Below are 24,070 nucleotides of genomic sequence, written 5' to 3' on the forward strand. Positions count from 1 at the left end.
GTATAAAGGACAGTTTGAAGATAAGTTTTACTGTTAATTCACATAGTACATTTCATTAAAGACAGAGTTCCAACATGGGGAATAAGTGCACAGTGACACTTGCTGTTGATTTAAAAATTAACAATCTTATTTTTTATGTCAGTGACCATCCAAGGCACTTGACATGAGCTGCCAAGGCTATGGAAGCCTTTTGAGTCCACAGACTCCATCAGTATTTAGACAGGACGATATGCAAAGTGGAAATTCTCTCCTCTTTTCAGAGAAAAGTACATCCTTTGATGGCCTCTTCTTTCCACTGGGGTCTCACGGAGATCCTTCATGCAGAACAGTTTTTGCCACTATGTCTTGGCTTTCCATTCCTGAAATGCTTTCATGGGATTTTCAGCCAGATCTGAATGCCTTAGAGGCTGATTATGAGGTCAGAGTAATGTTTAAGGTGTTTGTCATTCTATGACTGTGTTGTGTGGACTGCTTCCCATGTTGGAACTTTCTCTCCTTTTTAGTTCTATTTATTGTTATTACCAGACACTTGGTCTTATATGATCCCTTTGACATTTAATCCTATCTATATGATCAATTTCACACTTAATATGATCACTTTATCACATAAGAGGGGTATAGTGTCACCCAGCTTAATGGGATTTGGAGTCCTTGGCAAGTTTTTAGCTTCATCCTTAGGGGTAAGTTCATGGGAATGTGTGCCAAACCATACAGCTCCTCGCTCTCTTATTCCCACTCTTATTTTTAACTGGGATCAATTTTCAGCTGACTTAATATACCTATGAATAATTAATTCTATGTTAAGAGTTCAACCAATGGTATTAAGTAGAAAAAAATGAATAAATAAAAAGATAAAATGAAATAATAAACTGTTCTTTGACAGTCAAGACAAGGGCTATTCAAGTAATTGCTTCTCATAGTGTCAGTTTCACTTCTACAGGATACCTTTTAGGTGCTCTGTTAGTTGTCACAGATCAGAAAGAACCTATGGTATTTGTCCCTTTGGGACTGGCTTATTTCACTAAGTATAATGTTTTCCAGATTTATCCATTTTGTTGCAAATGACAAGAGTTCATTTTTTCACTGTTTAGTATTCCATAGAGTATATATATACATGTATATATATGTGTGTGTGTATATCTTTATTTGCAGATGATACTATATATATTATGTATTATATATAATGTGTTATATATAATACACATATTATATATTTTATATATTCTGCAAATAATGATAGTTTGACTTCATCCTTACCAATTTGTATCCCTTTGATTTCTTTTTCTCTCCTGATGGCTCTGGCTAAAACTTCCAGGGCTATATTGAATAGCAGTGGTGAAAGTGGGCATCCCTGTCTGGTTCCAGATTTCAGTGGGAATACTTCCAGCTTTTCTACATGCAATAGGACACTGACCATGGGTTTGTCATAAATTACCTTGATTATGTTGAGGAATGTTCTTCTAGACCCAATTGGCTTAGAGTTTTCATCATGAAAAGGAGTAGTATGTTAGCAAATGATTTCTCTGCATCTATTGAGATAATCATATGGTTTTTGTCCTTCAGTTTGTTAATGTGATATATCACATTGATTGATTTGTGAGTGTGAACCATCCCTGCAAACCAGGGATAAATCTCACTTGGTCTGTGTGAATGATCTTTCTGATGTGTTGTTGAATTCGATTGACCAGAATTTTGTTGAGGATTTTTGCATCTATGTTCATCAGGAAAATTGGTCTGTGGTTTTCCCTCTGTTGTATCTTTTCTGGATTTAGTAATTAAGGTGATACTGGTTTCATAGAAGGGATTTGGGAGGTTTCCTTTCCTTTAATTGTTTCTAATAGCTTGAGAAGAATTGGAGTTAGTTTTTCTTTAAATGTCTGGTAGAATTGGCAGTGAATCCATCAGGTCCTGTGTTTTTCTTTTTTGGGAGGGCCTTTATTACTGATTCAATTTCTGTCTTGGTTATAGGTCTGTTTAGGTTTTCTGTGTCTTCATAGTTCAATTTAGATAGGTTGTATGTCTCCAGGAAACTGTACATTTCTTCTAGATTTCCCAGTTTGTTGGCATACAACTCTTCATAGTGATTTCTGATGATTCTTTTATTTCCTTTTTCATCTCTAATTTTATTGATTTGGGTCTTCTCTCTCCTTTTATTGGTTAGTTGGGCCAATGATGTGTCAGTATTGTTTATTTTTTTCAAAAAATCAGCCATTTGTTTTGCTGATCTTTTGTACTTTTTTTTTTTGGTTTCAGTTTTGTTGACTTCTTCTCTAATTTTAATTCTTTCTTTCTTTCTCCTGTTTTGGGGTTTGGTTTGCTAATTTTTTTTCTAGATCCTTGAGGTGCATAGATAGTTCATTTATTTGGTGCCTTTCCAGTTTCTTGATGTAGGCACCAACTGCTATAATCTTTCCCCTTAACACTGCTTTTGCTGTATCCCATAAATTTTGGTATTTTGTATTTTCACCTTCATTTGTTTCCAGAAATTTTTTTATTTCTCTTTTGATTTTTTTTCTATGACTCATTGTTCTTTCAGTAACAGATTATTCAGTCTCCATCTGTTTGCATATGATGTAGAGATTCTTGAGTTGTTGATTTCCAGCTTCATTGCATTGTAGTTTGAGAAGATGTATAGTATGACTTCGATTATTTTGAATTTGCTGAGATTTGCCTTATGGCCTAGCATGTGTTCAATCCTAGAGAAAGTTCCATGTACCAAAGAGAAATACATGAATTCTTTCACTGTAGAGTGGAAGGTTCTGTAGATATCTGCTAGGTCTATTTGGTCTGTGGTGTGAATTAATTCTGTAGTTTCCTTGCTGATTTTCTGTTTCATTGAAATGTCCATTGCTGAAAGTGGGGTATTAAAGTCCCCCATTTCTATTGTATTTGAGTCTATATCTCCTTTTAAATCCTATAACATTTCTTTTAAATATCCAGGTGCCATGTAGTTGGGTGCATATATATACATATACATATATTTTTTAATTTATTTTTATTTATTTAATAAATGTGAATTTACAAAGTGCAACTTTTGTATTGTGGCTTCCCCCCACAACCTCCCTCCCTCCTGTGGCCCTCCCCTCTCCCACTCCCTCTCCCATCCCGCCCTTCATCGAGGTTCATTTTCAATTACCTTCATATACTGAAGATCAACTCAGTATATACTAAGCAAGGATTTCAACAGGCTGCACTAACACAACCACACAAGGTATAGAGTATTGTTCGACTAGTAGTGTTGTTTTTAAGTTTCATAGTAAAACACATTAAGGACAGAGATCCTACGTGGGGAGCATGTACCCAGTGAATCCCGTTGTTGATTTAACAATTGCCACTCTTATTTATGATGTCAGCAATCACCCGAGACTCTTGCTATGAGCTGTCTAGGCTATGGAAGCCCCTTGAGTTCACCAACTCTGAGCTTGTTTAGTCAAGGCCGTATCACAGTGGAGGTTCCTTCCTCCCTTTAGAGAAAGGCGCCTCTCTCTTTGATGGCCTGTTCCTTCTGCTGGGGTCTTGTTCACCAGGATCTTTCATTTAGATTGTTTTTTGCCACCGTGTCATGGCTTTCCATGCCTGTGAGACTCTCATGGACCTTTTAGCCAGATCCGAATGTCCCAAGGGTTGATTCTGAGGCAGGAGTGCTGCCATTCAATGAGTCTGCTGTGTGTCCTGTTTCCCCCGCAGGATCATTCTCTCCCTTTTAATTCTATCCTTCATTAGTTGCTTACACTGGTCTTATTTGTGAAATCTCATCGACACATACCCTATCTTTTTGATTGGTTGTGTATTTATACTTATCACTTTACCAAGTGCGGTGGCATTGGTACCTGCCTCCTTGGTAAGATTGAGTTGAAATCCCCTGGCACATGTCTATTTCCAATATTGGAGGTAAGTCTGAGTGAGCATGTGCCAACCTGTATATCTCCTCCCTCTCTTATTCCCACTCCTATGTTTAACAGAGATCACTTTTCTGTTAATTTTTAAACACCTAAGAATGATTGTGCATTGATTACAGAGTTCAACCAGTGGTCTTATGTAGAACAGAGCAACAACAACAACAACAACAGCAGCAAAAGTATTAAAAGGAATAAAATAGTATGTTCCTCAACAGTCTAGACAAGGGCTGGGCTGATCATGTCATTGTCTCTCATAGTGTCCATTTCACATCAATGGGTATCATTTTAGATGCTCGTTTAGTTGCCATCGATCAGGGAGAACATATGATATTTGTCCCTTTTGGACTGGCTTATTTCGCTCAGCATGATTTTTTCCAGCTTCTTCCATTTTGTTGTAAATGCCCAGATTTCATTGTTTTTTACTGCTATATAGTGTTTCATAGAGTACATATCCCATAGTTTCTTTATCCAGTCATCCGTTGATGGACATTTAGGTTGCTTCCATATCTTAGCTATTGTGAATTGAGCTGCAACAAATATGGAGGTGCAAATGGCTCTTTTTTTCTCCCCTTTAATTCCATTTGGGTAAATTCCAAGGAGTGGGATGGCTGGGTCCTGTGGTAGTGCTATATTCAGGTTTCTGAGGACTCTCCAAACTGTCTTCCATAGTGGCTTTACCAGTTTGCATTCTCACCAACAGTGGATTAGTGTCCCTTTTCCCCCACATGCTCGCCAACATCTGTTGTTGGTTGATTTCTGTATGTAAGCCAATCTAACCGGAGTGAGGTGAAACCTCATTGTGGTTTTGATCTGCATTTCCCTGATGGCTAGGGATCCTGAGCATTTTGTCATGTGTCTGTTGGCCATTTGGATTTCCTCTTTTGAAAAATGTCTGTTAAGGTCCTTGGCCCATTTTTGTATTGGATTGTTGGTTTTGATTTTGTGGTGTTTTTTGATCATTTTATAGATTCTAGTTGTTAATCCTTTATCTGTTGTGTAGTTTGCGAATAACGTCTCCTATTCTGTTGGTTGCTTCTTCACTTTCCTGACTGTTTCCTTTGCTGTAAAGAAACTCTTCAATTTGAGGTAATCCCATTTGTTTATTTTATCTTTGATTACTCGTGCCTCTGGGGTCTTCTCCAGGAATTCTTCGCCTGTTCCAGTATCTTGAAGGGTTTCCCCTATGCTCTCAATTAGTTTCATGGTGTCGTGGTGCATCTCTAGTTCCTTGATCCATGTTGAGTGGATTTTTGTATAAGGTGTAAGGTAGGGGTCTTGCTTCATACTTCGACATGTGGACATCCAGTTTTCCCAGCACCATTTGTTGAAGAGGCTGTCCTTGTTCCAGGGGTTGGTTTTAGGTCCTTTGTTGAATATGAGTTGGTTATAGATGTTTGGATTGATCTCCGGTGTTTCTATTCTGTTCCATTGGTCTATCCATCTGTTTTTGTACCAGTACCAGGCTGTTTTGATTATAACTGCCCTGTAGTATGTCTTGAAGTCTGGAATTGTGATGCCTCTGGCTTTGTTTTTATTGTAAAGGATTGCTTTGGCTATTCTCGGTCTCCTGTTTCTCCATATGAATTTCAGCATCATTTTTTCTAGGTCTTTGAAGAATGACTTTGGTATTTTGATTGGTATTGCATTGAACTTGTAAATTGCTTTTAGTGTTTTGTAATTTTCATCATAGAGGTCTTTGACCTCCTTGGTTAAATTTATTCCAAGGTACTTTATTGTTTTTGTGGCTATCATGAATGGGATTGATCTTAGAAGTTCTTCCTCGGCCCTGGCATTATCTGTGTATACAAAGGCTGTTGTTTTCTGAGCGTTGACTTTGTATCCTGCTACTTTACCAAACTTTTCTGAGTTCCAATAGTCTCTTATAGGAGTTATCAGGTCCCCTATATATAGTGTCATGTCATCTGCAAATAGGGATAGTTTAACTTCCTCCTTTCCCATTTGTATCCCTTTAATTTCTTTTTCTTGCCTGATGGCCCTGGCTAACACTTCTAGGACTATATTGAATAGCAATGGTGAGAGTGGGCATCCCTGTCTGGTGTCAGTTTTCAATGGAAATGTCTCCAACTTTTCCCCATTCAATATGATGCTGGCCATTGGTTTACCATAGACTGCGTTAACTGTTGAGGAATGTTCCTTCTAACCCCAATTTGCTTAGGGTTTTCATCATGAAAGGGTGTTGTATTTTGTCAAATGCTTTCTCTGCATCTATTGAGATAACCATATGATTTTTGTTTCTCAATTTATTAATGTGATGTATTACATTGATTGAATTTCGAATATTGAACCATCCCTGCATACCAGGGATAAATCCCACTCGGTCCGGGTGAATGATCTTTCTGATGTGCAGTTGGATTTGGTTTGCCAGAATTTTGTTGAGTATTTTTGCATCTTTGTTCATCAGGGAGATAGGTCTGTAGTTTTCTTTCTCTGTTGTGTCTTTTCCAGGCTTAGGAATTAAGGTGATATTGGCTTCATAGAAAGAATTTGGGAGGATTCCCTCCCTTTCAATCGTTTTGAATAATTTGAGAAGAACTGGGGTTAGTTGTTCTCTAAATGTCTGGTAAAATTCGGCGGTGAAACCATCCGGTCCTGGGCTTTTCTTTTTCGGTAGTGCGTTTATTACTGATTCCATTTCTTCCATGGTTATGGGTCTGTTTAGATTTTCTATATCTTCACGGCTCAGTTTAGGAAGGTTGTATGTGTCCAAGAATCTATCCATTTCTTTCAGGTTCCCCATCTTTGTAGTGGTTTCTGATGATTTTTTCTTTATTTCTGTTGTGTCTGTTGTTACATTTCCATTACTATCTTTGATTTTACAGATTTGGGTCTTCTCTCTCCTTTTTTTGGTTAGTTGAGCCAATGGTGTGTTGATTTTGTTTATTTTTTCAAAGAACCAGCTCCTGGTTTTGTTGATATTTTGTATTGTATTTTTTGGTTTTGATTCTGTTTATTTCTTCTCTGATCTTTAGTATTTCTTTACTCCTTCTGGATTTGGGCATGATTTGCTGCTGTTTTTCTAAATCCTTGAGGTGTGTGGAGAGTTTTTGTGTTTGGTTCCTTTCCAGCTTCTTGATGTAGGCACCAATTGCTATAAACTTTCCTCTTAGCACTGCTTTTGCTGTGTGCCACAGGTTTTGATAGGTTGTGTTATCATTTTCATTTGTTTCTAGAAATCTTTTGATTTCTCTTTTAATTTCTTCGATGACCCACTGTTCGTTTAGGATCATGTTGTCTATTCTCCATATGTTTGCATATGGTGTAGAAATTCTTGGGTTGTTGATTTCGAGTTTCACTGCACTATGGTCTGAGAAGCTGCATGGTATAGTTTCAATTTTTTTTGAATTTGTTGAGGCTCTCTTTATGGCCTAGCATATGGTCAATCCTAGAGAATGTTCCATGTACTGGGGAGAAATTTGTGAACTTTGTGGCTGTGGGGTGGAAGGTTCTGAAGATATCTATTAGGTCTATTTGGGCTGAGTGTTGCCACAATGTGTCGCGGTGAATTTCTCTTCTGGTTTACCCTGTTCGGAGTCCTGGCTATCTGCTGAATTTGCCTGTTGTTATCCAGCTGCCTTTGTTTGAAGTTTTCTGATATTATTTCATTGAAAACGCCTTCCAATCCAATCTCTCTTTCCACCTCCTCAGGGACTCCTATTACACTGTTTGATGAATCCTGTAGGTTTCTGACCATATTTTTTAATTTCTTCTTCCTGTGTTTGAACTGACTGTATTGTTTCTGGAAGTTTGTCTTCGAATTCTGATATTCAGTCTTCTATTTCATCTGTTCGATTTCCGAGGGATTCCACGGTGTTTTTTATATGGTCAATTGAGTTTTTCATTTCCAGTATTTCATTCTGGCTTCTCTTTAGGATCTCTAATCCTTGGGCTTGTTTTTCGTTCAGCTCTCAACACTGTTTCTCATTATTTCTAAGTAATCTGATTATTAATTTTCGGAATTCTTTCTCTGGCATGGTTTCAAATTCTTCTTCTTCTTCAGCCTCTGTTATGGTTGGTTTAGCCTGCTCCATTGGCGAGTTTATATGTTCTTCCATATTCTTATTGTGGGTTTTTGTTTTGTTTTTTGGCATTCCATTTTTTGGCAACCCTCCCTCGCTGCCCACCCCTGCGCGAGGAGTGTCATGTTGCTCCACTCCACCTTTGGGCTCCGCCTCTGAAGGTTAATGCGGAGGCAGAGGCAGTTCTCCTTTAAGCCTGAATGTAAGCAAACAAGATGGCTGCTTCCTACCCACTGCAGCTCCGATTTGGGGGAGGGTAGAGGCAGCAAGGGTTCCTAGCTTGTTTACTCCTTCAATCAGTCCCCCTGAATCACGCACTCTTTCTGCAGGCGCTACTCACTCTGTTTCGTTTTCTATTTCCTCCCCTCAGTCATGTGTGTCTCAGTGTCCGTCCCAGGGTGGGTTGGGGGAGGGGCGGCGGCTGCTGTTGCAGCAGTGCTGGGCGAGCGCCCTGTCTCACCTCGGCTTCCAGCGCTCGTGCGTACACACTCCTGCTGGTGTCCTGCACTTCAGGTGTCCGTGTCCTCCTCGCAGGTCCACCCTTGTGGGGAGCAACTTGGACTAGACTGTTACTGGAATTAAGACTTATTCTATGCATCTGCTGTCCCACAATATGGCGCTGGGAGAGGAGGAAACAGCTTCTACTCAGCTGCCTCCAGTTCAACCAATAAACAGCAGGACCTGCTCCTGATTGGAGGAGAGCAGCGTACTCGGCATGTGGGTAGCAGAGTTGGGATTGGTGGAAGAGGACTATAAAGGAGGAGAGAGACAACATGCACCGGGAACATCTATCTGAAGGAACACCTGTGCAGCCCCCGAGAGAGCCGGCCGGCGGTGTGCCGCTCCCCCGCGGAAGTGGGGAAAGTAGCAGAGGGAACCGCCCTTCCACGGAGGTGGAAGGGATGGTAGCCAACCCGGGAAGAACCAGCAGCAAACCCGGGGAGGGCCGAGCAGACAAAAGAACAGCGCAGGGTCCTGTGTCGTTCCTCCACGAAGAGGGGGAGCGACATAATGGTGCCGTGACTCGGATAGGAAGCCTAGGAGGCATAATGGTGCCGTGACTTGGATATGAAGCCTAGGCAGGGTTTAGTGTCGTTCCTCCATGAAGAGGGGGAGCGACACACCCTGTTTCCCCAGTTTCAGAAGAGCTTCCCTTTCCCTGAAACTACAAAGTCTCACCCCTCTTTGAACCTTCCCTTCCCAGACCATCGGTGTGCTCCCTCCCTATTCCGCCATCTTCCAAGAGTATTTATTGTTCATGCATATATATTTATAATAGTCACATCTTTCTGTTGAATTGATCCTTTGGCCATTACATAGTGTCCTTGTTTGTCTTGAATGTTTTTGTGTTAAAGTTTATTTTGTCTGATATTAGGATGCCCACACCAGCTCTTTTTTGGTTTCTGTTGAGTACCGACTTTGCCATGGCATGATTCTGTAGTTCTGTTTATGTATTTTGGATTTCATTTGTTTATTTGCTGGGTAATTATCTAGTTTTGTAGTAATGTTTCTGTTTCTGTGTATAACACATCTTTGAGTGTGTTTCATAGGGCTGGGCAAGTGGTTACAAATTCTTTCAATTTTTGTTTGTTGTGCAAAATCATTATTTTTTCTTTACTTATAAATGAGAATTTTGCAGAGTTCAGTATTCTGGGTTGATAGTTTTTTTCTCTTAGGACTTGGAGTATGTCTCACCATTCTCTCCTTGCCTGTAGGGTTTGTGATGAGAAGCCTGGAGTGAGTTTAATTGGGTTTCCTCTGAATGTGATTTGTTATTACTCTTGTACATATTTTAGGATCTTTTCTTTATGTGTTACTGAGGAGAGCTTTGCCACTATGTGTTGAGGTGAAGATATTTTCTGTTCATGTCTATTGAGAGTTCTGTGTACTTCCTAAACTTGGATGTCTCTTTCTTTCTACAGAAGGGAGTTCTCTGCTATAATTTCACTAAGAAAGCCTTCTAATCCTTTCTTTGTTTTGATGCCTTCTGGAATTCTTAGGATCTGTATGTTGGATCATTTGATAGAATCTTGCAGATCTCCAACCCTGTTTCTCAATTTACTGATTTCTTCTTTTTCTTGTGTTTGGTCTGTGTTATTTCCAGAAATGTGTCTTCAAGGTCTGATATTCTTTCTTCTGTTTCATTTGTTCTATTATTGAGACTTTCCACTGTTTTTTTATTTGCTCTATTCTTTGTATCTAGTATTTCATTCTGACTTCTCTTCAATATCTCAATTTCTTGGGAATACTTTTCATTTAGATAGTAAATTTGTTTCTGATTGCTTCTAAGTAATCTGATGATTAATTTTCTGAATTCCATTTCTGGCATATCCTCAATCTCTTCTTCTTCCACTTCTAGTATTGAAGAGGAGAGGTAATGTTCCTTTCTGGGGATCATATCATCTTCCTTACTCTTATTAAAACTTTTCCCCTTGTTTTTCAGAATTTCTGCTTCCTTTTATCTTTAATATGTGTCTTGGTGCTTGTAGTGAGATTTCCTTCTGCTATGAGCTGCCATGTGTCTGTGCATTGCCAGTGGAAACACACAGCCCTGCTTCTGGAAGTCCTGCTCACTTCTGGATGGTGATGGGAGCAGATAGGAGAGCTGTGGTTCACTAAGACCTGCCAACTTGGGCCAGGCTCTGGTGTGTGAAACAAGCTAGGGATTTCAATGTTTAGAACTTTTCACCATTGTACAGCTTGTGTGGTAATGCTGTGAAGTTACTCTAAAATGTTGTAATCCTCATTCCCAGGTGGGGGAGGTGTGGTAAAGTGGCCCCCACAATTGATAGGTGTGTGTACGGGAGGCAAATGTGGTAGCACTCTGTGTACATTCCGAGATGTGAACAGACAATATGACTTCTCCCAGTCAACTGCAGGTCAAGTTGGAGGGAGGGGGATACATGGATGGGCAGGGGTGTGCCTGAATTCTCCATCTATTCCCATGTTCTTTCTGCTTGGAACTTCAAACACAGTTCACCTGGCTCTCTCCCCCACTGCTAACCACAGCTCCATGGACTTGCAACCTCGAGTCTTACCTGGTCCACTCAGGGAGAAGGAGGGCGTGGTGTCAGTCACACCATTTGGCTTCTCCAACACACCTCTGTTGTGTCTCTGTGACTCTTTGTTACCTATGTGTAGACCTGCTCAGTCTGCTGGACTCCTGGGCTTCTTTGTGTGAAACTCTCGTAGCTCTGTTGCCAGCCTGTATTCTCTTTTCTTATTAGATATCTATTTTTCTCCCATTGACGCAGAACATCCTGTTGCTATACCGCCATCTTGGCTCCATCCCTGCTTCCACCATCTTGGCTCTGCACCAGTGTTTCATATATATCTTCTTTAAGTGAAGTTTCTGGTTTCCTGAACTGTGTAGTCTGCCCAGCACTACACATTTGAGGTTACAGAGGTTTATACAAGACCTAGTTTCCAAAAACATGGAAATTTGGGCATGAGGTGACAGTCCCATTTCATTTGGAAGTGAGTAGTTTTATGATATTTGAAAAAAGAAGCTCCAAAAATAGAAATCATTTCTGACAGAATACCACTGGATGCTCTCTGAGACAGTACCTCAGTACCTTTAGGCTTCAGAGCTGAGAAAAAAGAAATGCAAAGGTTCAAGCAGTTATTGATCATACTGGCCAGAGTAAACAAAATATAGTTGATATTACCTTACCTCATCCATAGTTATGAAAGACTGAGTGATATTGGAAGTTTGGACCAGCCTTCAGAAGATAATTGTGAATGGATTAGAAAGAAAGGCAAGAGCCTAGCAAATGTTACTTATTTAAGTAGTCTTGAGGCTGTGGCCTGGGGTAGAGGGATAACCTCTCATGTTTGAGAGTCACTGTCTACATTGTTTCCTACCACATGTCCATTACTTTATTATAGTATCATGATTTACAGAAATGGAGGTCTTTGAAACCTAATGTGCCTTACACTTGGTATCTAGAACTATACTGCTGCCCCCTGTATCCTAATAATTCTCCCTCGTAGCTCAACAAGAGTTTGCCAGGGTCCCTGCATGTAAAAATAAGGTGAAGTAAATTGTGTTTCAGGAGATAAATGGTTTGAGTATTGTCACATGATTTGTAGATGCCTGGTACCCTAAATTTTGGCTAATATTGTCTATTTCGCCACACTTAATTAAAAAACCCATTTATTTTCAGATCAATTTCAGAAGCTGTCACCAGTTTGAAATAGTATTGCTTTAGAAGACTGCCCTGAGCATGACTTTCCTTTTTTTTTTTTTTTTAATTTTTATTTATTTATTTGATAGGTAGAATTACAGACAATGAGAGGGAGAGACAAAGAGAAAGGTCTTCCTTCCATTGGTTCACTCCCCAAATGGCTGCAATGGCCAGAGCTGGGCCGATCCAAAGCCAGGAGCCAGGTTTTCTTCCTGGTCTCCCATGCGGGTGCAGGGGCCCAAGTACTTGGGCCATCTTCTACTGTTTTCCCAGGCCACAGCAGAGAGCTGGATTGGAAGAGGAGCAGCTGGGACTAGAACCGATGCCCATATGGGATGCTGGCACTGCAGGTGAAGGATTAACCTGTGCCATGGCACTGCCCCCATGGATTTCCTTTTGATTCTGTTATGTACAGATTGTATGACTTCAAAAAGCATATCATAAAATTTTCCCATTTACTATCAGTAATTTCTCTTTTTTTTAAGGATTTATTTATTTACTTAAAAGTCAGAGTTACACATAGAGAGAAGGAGAGGCAGAGAGAGAGAGAGGTCCACCATCTACTGCTTCACTCCCCAATAGACCGCAATGGCTCGAGTTGCGCCAATCTGAAGGCAGGAGCCAGCAGCTTCCTCTGAGTATCCAATGCAGGTGTACAGTCCCATGGAGTTGGGCCATCTTCTGCTGCTTTCCCAGGCCATAGCAGAGAGCCAGATCAGAAGTGGAGCAGCCAGGTCTCGAACCGGCACCCACATGGGATGCCAGCACCGCCGCAGGTGGCAGCCCCACCCACTGTGTCACAGCACCGGCCCCAGTAATTTCTTCTTGAAAACCTTGAGCAATATTTAGTACACATGCAGCTTCAGAAAATTACTGTGAGCTTTTTCCTATTTTCTGAATAGTAAAATTACACTAAATTAGACTTCATGTGCTAATCAGTGTCTTAAAATATAAATAAAAATAATATGACCACATATAAGCAGAAATGTGAAGCATAACATTATGATCTACAAATAATTCATTTGTATGATCCCCAAGACTTTTTTAGTGTCAATAGCTTTGCTAAGATCCAATTGATAAGCATAGATCATGTTTATAGAAGCTTTTTTTCTAAGAATTTAAAAATTTATTTGAAACTGTTCTGTACAGAGAGAGGGAGAGATACAAATCTTTCATCTGCTGATTCACTTCCCAGAAGGTTTCAATGGGCAAGGCTGGGATAGGCTGAGGCTAGGACCCAGGAGCTTCATCTGGTTCTCCTACATTAGTAGCATTTAGCCAAGTACTTGGGCCATTTCCACTGCTTTCTCAGGCCACTAGCGGGCAGCTGGATCCAAAGCAGAGAAGCCAGATATGAATCAATGTCCATACAGGGGGCTTGCATTGCAGGTGGCAGCTTTATTTGCTACATGACAATGCCAATCTATGTTTATAGAAACTTCTACATGACATTGTGAAGTTGTATTAATTGTATTTTGCATGTAATTGAACTTTCTCCCCTGCTCACCAACATGTGCCAGCATTTGATGTAGGACAAATCAGAAAACACAAAATAACCATTTGATTTATAATTCCAATTCAGTATTTTGAGATGAGCTCAGCTGGACAGTTCCTGTGATCAGCCTGGGGGAAAAAATGAGGATCTAGTTATCTGAGGAACTGATTGACACTGGTGCCTTAGAGATGGCTTCATTTAAATGTATGCTGATGTGTGATACAAACTATCTGTTTCTGTCACATTTACTGATAGATATATCATGGGGTTAAGCAACTGAAAAAGTGAAATCTTGTGAAGGGATGGATACAGGGAATGATGCTATTTGGAACCATTACTGGTAAAGTGTATTGCATTAAATATACATTGTGGGGGGGAGCTCTGGGCCCCCGGAACCTGTGAGACTCTTCTCTGGAAAACACGGGACATGGACAACTCTTAGACTGCCAAAAGCTTTATTTTTCAGCATGCCTATTATAGTGCAAAACAGCATAGCCAGCAGATTAAGGAAACAAGCAAAGTCTAAGTCCTTCATGCTTACTAGTAGGGTCTATCCCTATGGGATTTATCAGTCAAGGCCCAGCTGCCTTGTCTTGCGACCCAAACAGATGGAGGTCTGCTGCTACAGAGGTAAATGTCCTTGATGACTGTTGGACTCAGGGCCTTATGCCGAGTCCTTTACTGGACCTTCTCTTGTGTTAACAGTCAGTCTCTGAATGTAATCTCCTGCAGTTGTGTATATTTGTTCCAATACAATTTTGGCCAAAAAATGTGAAGCTCTAAGTTGCATGCTTTCTATAGAATTTCAGTTCTAAAAAAAACAAGAAGTGTTCTAATGTACCCATAAATACAGAATCCTGTGTGGTGTGGTGAAATGATAAATTTCCCAGGACAGGTTGACAATCACCTGCCAGCAGACAGGCTACTCAAGATGTTACAAACCTTAGAAATAGACTATCCAAACACATGCTTTCCCTGCTAATCAACCTCTACCCATGGGACCATGTGCGTTCACGGATGCCAACAAGTTACTGTTTGGAATAGTGATCAAATCCTCAACAAAAAAAGGTAAGATCCATGTAGAACCCCATGGGGGATCAGTACAATTGGGAGAAATAAGGGCAATAATCAAGGTTCTACTCCTTAGCCAGGATGGGCTGGTAAATATATTTTTAGCAGCAAATACTCAGTACAGGTAGCAAAGACGATCCCTTTTGCAGTCTTTAACCCGACCAATAAGCCAATTGACCAGATGTCCACAACACTTAAAGAGCTAACTGAGAACAGAAAACACCCAGAGTATATCTCGCATGTAAGATCACCTGGCTTTATTTTCCAAGGCAACAAAAAGGTTGATCGTCTTATCTCCTGCAGCACGGCTTCCATTGGACACCTAGAACAAGCCCGTATTCTACACAAAAAATTTCATATGTCAGCAAGCAACATAAAATTGCTTTTCCTGGAGCTAACAATGAGCCAATGCAAACACCTAGTGCACTCTTGCAAGAATTGTGCACCCCTCGCCCCATTAGCCCCACTGCAACAAGCAGGAGTGAACCCGCGAGGCCTTGCTCATAATAAGCTCTGGCAAGTGGACGTCACCCACATTAACTCCTTTGGTAAACTTAAGTTTATCCATGTAGTGGTAGATACTTATTCAAAGGCTGTATTTGCAACAGCCCAATCCGGAGAAAAGGCTAGTAATGCGATAAAGGTGGTTATATCAGCCATGCTGGTCCTTGGTGTTCCCTGGACCACAATTAAATTCCTGCTTGCCTCAGGCCTGCTTTCACCCAACTCCCGGGATTTGTGTGGTGATTCCATGCCTCTTGTCCCCACCACACTCTTCCTCTTAGAAATGAATCCACTGCAACAGTGTGGTACTTTTGCATTAGTAAAAAAATGGTAAATTCCAAATAACTTTCTTTAGTAAAAAATTTAGTGAAACATAATGTTTATCTCATTGATAACCTCATTTATTTGAACAATCATCCTTATATTTTACTGTTTTAATATTACATTATTATTTTACAAAATTTGTAGACAATGATTTCATTAAATCAAAAATAACTTATTTTTAATCTCTGCTGCTTATATATATATATTCCTATATATTTCCATGCTTAATTGTTTATCCTCTACAGCTGATGTTTTCTCAGTTAATGTATTTATGACTCTTTTTTCATTCTGTCATATTCTTTTTTTTTCCCAGTTTGATGGAAATCCTTCGATTTGCCTTCTCTTCCAGATATGATTCTAGGAACCTCCACATATTTTCAAGAGCAAAGAAAATTAATACATCACCTGTAAGTAGTTTTCTTAATTGTTTCTCAGCTTCTTGTCAGTTTTCATTTTAGGAGATTAATAATAGTTTATTAATTAAAATGGAAAAATAAACAAATTTTATTCTCAGGATTGTACATAAATAAGATGAATGATATTTTACATAATTTTGAAACATTACAGTCATCTAAGATAAGGCAGTTTGGTTTCTGTTCTTTCTGCTGCCAAAGCAAAATATACACTTGTTATATGTTTTGAGTTGGAACTTATAGTAAAACATGCTAAATCTTTTGGGTCATGATGTCTGAAAGTCTTTGTTGTTACATAGATGATGTAGTGGGCAGTGTTTGCATTCTGCAAGAGTAACAGTTATCTAGTACTAAAACATAAATCAGTTAACCTTGTTTTTGAATTATTAGAGTAATACAGTTCTTAATAGTTTTGAGGACCTGAACTTGATTCAGGGATAGCATCAGGAATGTGTGGGAAAAAGAATCTACTGCAGATTTTTTTTTATTTTTTAGTATTCATTTATTTATTTGAAAGGCAGATCTTCAGAGATTGAGAGAGGTGGGGAAAGAGAAAGAAATACCTTACATCTACTTGTTCATTCTCCAAATGACTGCAGTGGCTGGGACTGGGCCAGCCCAAAGCCAGTGGCCTGGAATTCCATCTAGGTCTCCCATATTGGTGGAAGGTGCCCAAATACTCAAGCCATCTTTCACTGCTCTTTCAGAAACTTTAGCAGAGAGCTGGATTGGAAGTGGAGCACCTTGGACTCTGCTTTTCTGGGAATTCTTCTCTATTTATTCCCATGATAGCTTCACTGATGGTTTCTTGTCTTTTTACCTGAATACTCCACATTCTTCCCTTTAATGTTGTTCATTCAAAAATCAATATTGTCCACCTTTCAGCCTGCTATGCAATTCTCCTTGACAGATGTGGTTCCTTTGTCATCTAAAACTCCTGTTTCCCACTAGTTTGGGCATTTTTCACAGCCTTTAGACCATAGGGTTGACTCCCTTTGAATGCTTCTGTGTGGCTGTCCAAATGCTCAACAAGTCTAAAATGAAACCACATCTTTCCTTCTTCCTTCATACCCATATGTAAGATTGAAAACTGCCAGTGTTTGTTTTATAACAGAGTTTATATGTTAACTAGAAGTGTTCTATCACAGACGATGATAGCATTTGAAGACCTGGCTGTGTATTTTTCCTGGGAGGAATGGAAGAACATGAACAAAGCTCAGAAAATCCTGTACAGGGATGTGATGCTAGAGACCTACAGCAGCCTGCTTTCCTTAGGTGAGTGACAGCCATCACGTGCCCAGTGATAACAATTTCCTGCTACTTGAGAAATAAATGAACACTAAGTTTAATGATGTACAGGTATAGAATTCCATGAATAATCTGAATGTCTACCATCTAAGAAAGGATTCAAATTGGAACATTGTGGCATAGCTCTTGGACTAAGCTGTAGTCCTTTAAATAACCTAAAGTTAGTGATTCCATAAAGACTTACATTATTTCCTTTAATAGGGCACTACATTACCAAACCTGATTTGATCTTCAAGTTGGAGCAAGGAGCAGAGCCATGGATGGTGGAAGAATGCCTATATCAGAGCCTTCCAGGTCAGACTGCACATAATGGACAGGGAGGCCAAGGCAGAAAGAATGCAGCAGATGTTGACTGGTGCTCTTCCCATGAATTTTTTCTATGCATTACTCTTAATGACAACTGGTTTTATGCATCAGACACAGGCATTCTGCAGTATCTTGGGATATCAGTATCTCTTGGTGAAGATGTTCTTTGATTGGAAAAAACTTCCAATGCTGGTTCTTCTGATGTTACAAAGGCTTTTTTTCTATGTTTGATACATTCCTCGAATTCTAACTTGTCCTCTATATTTTAATATTTTTTTCCTTCATGCATTTTATTTCCTCAGTGCTTGTTAATTGGGCAACTTATAGAAATTTGTCTCAGATTGAGTTTCCACTCATGGTTTTGGCCAGGTATAGAACTTGCTATTTTAAGCATCTCATGAGTAAACAAATAAATGTGAACTCTCTCTGTGCCTTTCTCTTTTCTCTTATTCTCTTTGTGCCTCTCAAATAAATAAGAAAATGATAGGTTGTTTGAAACATTTGAGGACTGAGCCTGTGGCTGGCAACCCTCTGTTTCATTCTTCATGTCTCTGACTCTCAAGTAAGTAAATAAATAAGTAAATGCTAAGAGATGGTTAGAAGTGAATCTCCCTGCTGTGACATCAGAAATTCTGAAGCTAAGCATGAACTTGTATAGAAACATGAAAATAAGTAATCCTAAACTAAACAAGAAAGTTGAGATTCTGAATCCCAAGGTCAAATAACCTAATAGTTTCATGTTGAATGTCTCAGATTTGTTTAGGAGTGGAGTTTGAAGTATGAATTCTGTCTCAAACAAAAAAGATAAGAAAGGCATAGGAAATGAAAATTTCTTTGAAAATAAGAGAAAACTGATCAAAAGCTTTCAGAAACTCAAATTATCACAGAGTAGTGTATGTAGAATGAATTGAGGGGAGATAACTAGGACTGGTGATTTGCAAATGAGCTAGAAAACACTTTTCAAAGAAGGTAAAAATACCTTGGGTTGCAGAAGCAAATTGTTTATACTGTTAGAGAGTGTATACCTAAGGTGTTATATTGGGACTTTTTTGTATCTGTTGTAGTTCTGAGAAGCTGAAGATGTTAGATGTCCTTAGGAATATGGGGAAGCTTTCATAGAGTACAGATAAAAGCAGAGTTTTTCATTTGAAAAATCCCACAAATGCTGTTGAATCAATCATAGATTCAAATCTTGTCCTTAGATGTCGTCCTGCTTAGAGTACAGACACATTTCACTCTCTTCACCTGCAAGTAAATGATCCAGTAAAAATTATATTTATGGTTGAAATATCAGAGAAGCACAAAGCATAAATTTTATAAAAATAAACTGGAGAAAAAGGACAGGGAAAAAATGGTTGCTAGGCTATGGGTTAATATTTTTGCTAAATATTTGTCCATTCTTTAAAATCTTATATAGTTATCTCATCATTGTGAAAGGCAGAATGACAATGAGAGGAGAAAGAGAAAGAGATCTTGTATTAGCTCACTCCCCCAATGCCTGCAACCGTTAGGTGTCACTAGTCTGAAGCAAAAAGGTTGGAATTTCATCTAGTCTTCTCTGATGTATCACAGGGTCCCAAGCACATTAACCATTATCTGCTGTCTTCTAGTTTACATAAGAAGAGAGCTGTATTGGAATCAGAGAAGCCAGAGCTCAAACAGGCACTATGTTGGGATGCAAAGCACCACAAGCAGTGAATTAACACATCTAACTAAAAAAAAATTCTGCCATACTTGAAAAAAATTCAGGTGGTAAACAGAATCATGATTGAACATTGGGAAATCTATTGGTACAGCTTGATTTATCATTGTATTAAGGGAAAAAACATGGTCATAAATATCTTTTACTGATTATGTTAAAATCTTACACCCATTAGATAACAAGTAATTTTATTCCCCATACATCAGTATTCCAGGATAAAGCATTTATATATGATTCAGTGATTTTTTTTCTCATTTCAGTCGCCATGAAAAATGATGACATAATTAGGACCAACCAAGAAATTCAAGAAAATTTGAATCAGAATGGTACAACAGATAACAAGACAGCAACTCCCAAGAGAGTTGAATTAAGAAAGAGACTTAATTTAAGTTCAAGTCATATTTCAAAACTGATTATCAGAAAGGGAAATTATTCAGCATTGAAACCTGAGGAATGCAATGTGTGTCACAATGTATATCCCCACAGTGGGCCTGATGAGCTGCAAGCTGGAGAGAAACTTGATTCTTCTAAGGTATCTGGGAACTCCCTCCAGTGCTGTGAGCCTCTCAATGAGTGTCACAAGATTCAGACTGTGAAGCAGTCATTTAAACATAGTGGAGAAGGGAAAGACTTAAAGAGAAAGAAGATATTCTTTAGGTTTGAGACATGCCATATGGGAGAGACCTGTAATAAGTCAACTGGAACTGTTGGAAAGATAGCTCAAATGGAAAAAAATTTTCATGAAAATACTAACCTCAGCAAGCATCAACAAATCAACACAGGAGAGAAGCTTTATGAAGATATTGGGTATGTAGAACCTCTCATTTACAAATCAGATCTTGCAATAAATCAGAGACCAAATATAGGAAAAAAACCCTATACGTGTAAACCGTGTGGGAAATCATTCAGTTGTAAGGCCTGCCATAGAATCCATCACTGTATTCACATACTAGAAAACCCCCATGTGTGTAGTGATTGTGGAGAAACTACTTACAAGAAGTCAGATCTCATTAAACATCAGAAAATTAACACAAAGAAGAAACCTCATGAAGGTAATGAGCATGAAAAAGCCACTGTCCAAAAATCATACCTTGTAACACATCAGAGAATTCACACAGGGGAGAAACCGCATCAGTGTAATGACTGTGGAAAAGCCTTTGGCTATAAGTCAGCCCTCATCAAACATCAAAGAATTCACACAGGGGAAAAACCTTATGAATGTAATGACTGTGGAAAAACCTTTGGCCAAAAGTCACAAATCAAAACGCATCAGAGAATTCACACAGGGGAGAAACCTTATGAATGTAATGACTGTGGAAAAGCCTTTGGCTATAAGTCATCCTTCATGAAACATCAGAGAATTCACACAGAGGAAAAATCCTATGAGTGTAATGACTGTGGAAAAGCCTTTGGCCAGAAGTCAAAACTCAAAATGCATCAGAGGATTCACAAGAGGGAGAAACCTCATGAATGTAATGAATGTGGAAAAGCCTTTGGTAAGAAGTCACATCTTGTAATTCATCAGAGAATTCACACAGGAGAGAAACCTTATGAATGTAATGGCTGTGGAAAAGCCTTTCTGTGCAAGTCACGGCTCATCAAACATCAGAGAATTCACACAGGGGAGAAACCTCATCAGTGTAATGCCTGTGGAAAAGCCTTTGGTTATAAGTCAGTCCTCATCACACATCAAAGAATTCACACAGGGGAAAAACCTTATGAATGTAATGACTGTGGAAAATCATTTAGCCAGAAGTCACAACTCATAATGCATCAGGGAATACACATGGGGGAGAAACCTCATGAATGTAATGACTGTGGGAAAGCCTTTGGCTATAAGTCATCCCTCATGAAACATCAGAGAATTCACACAGGGGAAAAACCTTATGAATGTAATGACTGTGGAAAATCCTTTGGCCAGAAATCACAACTCAAAATGCATCAGAGAATTCACACAGGGGAGAAACCTTATGAATGTAATGACTGTGAAAAAGCCTTTTGCCAGAAGTCAGACCTCATCAAACATCAGAGAATTCACACAGGGGAGAAACCTTATAAATGTAATGACTGTGGAAAAGCTTATGGCCATAAATCATGCCTCATCAAACATCAGAGAATTCACACGGGGGAGAAACCTTATGAATGTAATGACTGTGGAAAAGCCTTTGGCCATAAGTCACTATTTAAAATGCATCAGAGAATTCACAGGGAAGACACTTCATGAATTTAATGAATGTAGAAAAGCCTTTGGCAAGAGGTCAGATTTTGTAATACATCAGAGAATTCACATGGGAAATAAGCCTTATGGATGTAATGGCTGTGGAAAAGCCTTTCTGTGCAAGTAATGGCTCATCAAATATGAGAGAATTTACACAGGGGAGAAACCTCATCAGTGTAATGCCTGTGGGAAAGCCCTTTGCTGTAAATCACAACTCATAACACACAAGAGCATCTTTTGTAACGCTGAGTGAGTGGCAACAAGTTCTTTCAGTTTCTTTTTGTTATGGAAGGTCTTTATTTCACATTCATTCATAATTCATAAATGAGAGCTTTTCAGGGAATAGTATTCTCAGTTGACAGCTTTTTTTTTTTTCATTTAAGACTTAGTCCCCATTCTCTGCTAGCCCATAGAGATTCTGATGAGAAGTCACCTGTGAGTCTAGTTAGAAATCCTCTGAAAGTTATCTGGCATTTCTGTCATGAACATTTTAGAATCTTTTCTTTATGTTTTGCTGTTGAAAATTTAACTGCAATATCTCGTGGAAGATCTTTCTGATCAATGCTATTAGGAATTCTATATTTGGACATCCCTTCTAAAAATTGGGAAAGTTTTTTTTGTAATTATTTAGCTAAATAAGCTTTCTAAACCATTCTTTCTTTCTACACCTGGAATTGTGTTTTGGGCCATTTGATTATATCTCATAAATTTCCAACACTTTTTATTTTACTACTATCTAAACTTTTATTTAAGTTATTTGAGTTTTATGTATTAAATATATATAAATGCATATATAAAAATACATAAATATGTGTTATATATAAACCTATATATTTTATATTTAAAATATACATAAAATATATAATATATAAAAATGTTTCCTTTCCTATTCCCACTCTTAATTTTTACAGAGCTCTTTTTTGAGTTTACTTTATACATATAAGGTTAATCCTACATTAAGTAAAGAATTCAAAAAATAATATGAAGGAAAAAAGAAAAAAAAAAACACTTTCTAAACAGAAGAGACCAGGGCTTAAGCAATCATCAAATCTCAAAATGTTCATTTCATTCCAGTATATTATATTGTAAGTATTCTATTACCTACCTAGATTTGGGAAAACATATGATATCCATCATTTTGGGACTGGCTTATTTAAGTTTAGTGTTTTCCAGTTGCATCCATTTTGTTGCAAAAGACAGGACTTTTTTTTTCTTACAGCTGACTAATACTCCAGAATGTATATATACCAGAATTTTTTTATCCAGTCATCAGTTGATGGACATCTGGTTTGATTGCATATCTTAGCTATTTTGAAGTGAGTGGCAGTGATCAGTTATCTACAGATAACTCTTTTAGATGCTGGTTTCTCTTAACTCGGGTAAATCACCAGGAATGGGGTGATTGTATTATATGCTAGGTTTATTTTTCTATCTTTAAAGTATCTCCTTGTTGTCTTCCATAGTGGCTGGACCACTTTGCATTCCCATCAACAATGGATTAGGATATGTTTTTACTCCACATTCTCACCAGCATTTGTTATTCATTGATTTCTGTATGTGAGCCATTCTAAATGGGTTGATGTGAAATTTCATTATAATTTTGATCTGCATTTCCCTAATGACTAGTGATCCTGAGCATTATTTCAAGTGTCTGTTGGCCATTTGTAATTCTTCCCCTGAAAAATTCCTGTTCAAGTCCTTTACCCATTTCTTAACTGGGTTGTTTGTTTTGTTGTAATTGAGTTTCTTGAGCTCTTTGTAGATTCTTTATATCAATCCTTGAGTAGTTTGCAAATATTTTATCCCATTCGGTTGGTTGCCTCTACACTTTGCTGAGTGTTTCTTTTACTATGCAGAGGGTTCTCAGCTTGATGTAATCCCGTTTTTCAATTTTGGCTTTGATTGCCTGTGCTTCTGGGATCTTTTCCAAGAAGTATTTGCCTATGCTAATGTCTTGTAGGGTTTTCCCAATTCTCTCTAATAATTTGATGGTATTAAGTGGATTTTTGTGTAAGATGTAAGGTAGAGGTCTTACTTCAGACTTCTATTTGTGGAGATCCTGTTGTCCTAACACAATTTGTTGAAGAGAATTTTCTTCCTTCAGAGATTGATTTTAGCTCTTTTGTCAAAGGTAAATTGGTTGTAGGTGCATGGATTGATTTCTGGTGTTTCTATTCTATTCTATTGGTCTACCCATCTGTTTCTGTACCAGTACCAGGCTGTTTTGATTATAATTAACCTGTAGTATGTCTTTTTTTACTTTTTGGATTTTAGTTTATTTATTTGAAAGAGTTACAGAGAGAAGGAGAAGCAGAGAGAGAGAGACAGAAAGAGGTCTTCATGGGATGGTTCACTCCCCAAATGGCTGCAATGGCTGGAGCTGCACTGATCCAAAGTCAGGAACCAAGAGCTTTCTCTGGGTCTCCCACTTGGGTGCAGGGGCCCAAGAACTTGGGCCATCTTCTACTGCTTTCCCAGGCCATAGCAGAGAGCTGGACAGGAAGTGGAGCAGCTGGGTCTCGAACTGGTCCATATGGGATGCCGGCACTTCAGGCCAGGGCGTTAACCCACTGTGCCACAGTGCCAGCCCCTGTAGTCTATCTTGA

At 38.8% G+C, this 24,070-nt stretch overlaps 1 protein-coding gene across 13 annotated transcripts in view; it reads left to right on the forward strand.

Moving 5' to 3' along the window:
- LOC100350870 (uncharacterized) overlaps positions 1-22,458 on the forward strand; it is a 58,705-nt gene extending 36,247 nt beyond the window's left edge. For 5 of the 13 annotated variants that reach the window (XM_070052167.1, XM_089308238.1, XM_070052169.1 and 2 more), the window contains 4 exons: positions 15,867-15,924; positions 17,079-17,205; positions 17,440-17,532; positions 19,507-22,458. In XM_070052167.1, the coding sequence (XP_069908268.1) occupies positions 17,082-17,205; positions 17,440-17,532; positions 19,507-21,470 (2,181 nt within the window). In that variant the 5' untranslated portion in view covers positions 15,867-15,924; positions 17,079-17,081 and the 3' untranslated portion in view covers positions 21,471-22,458. Of the gene's footprint in view, positions 1-14,508; positions 14,687-15,830; positions 15,925-17,078; positions 17,206-17,439; positions 17,533-18,021; positions 18,107-19,506 lie in introns of all 13 variants that reach the window. The other 8 variants (XM_070052166.2, XM_070052165.2, XM_070052164.2 and 5 more) reach the window with 4 other exon arrangements.
- Positions 22,459-24,070: the final 1,612 nt, after the last annotated feature.

Source organism: Oryctolagus cuniculus, chromosome 11, assembly GCF_051225735.1.
Source record: "Oryctolagus cuniculus isolate XC-2025 breed Fujian yellow rabbit chromosome 11, ASM5122573v1, whole genome shotgun sequence".
NCBI lineage: Eukaryota > Metazoa > Chordata > Mammalia > Lagomorpha > Leporidae > Oryctolagus > Oryctolagus cuniculus.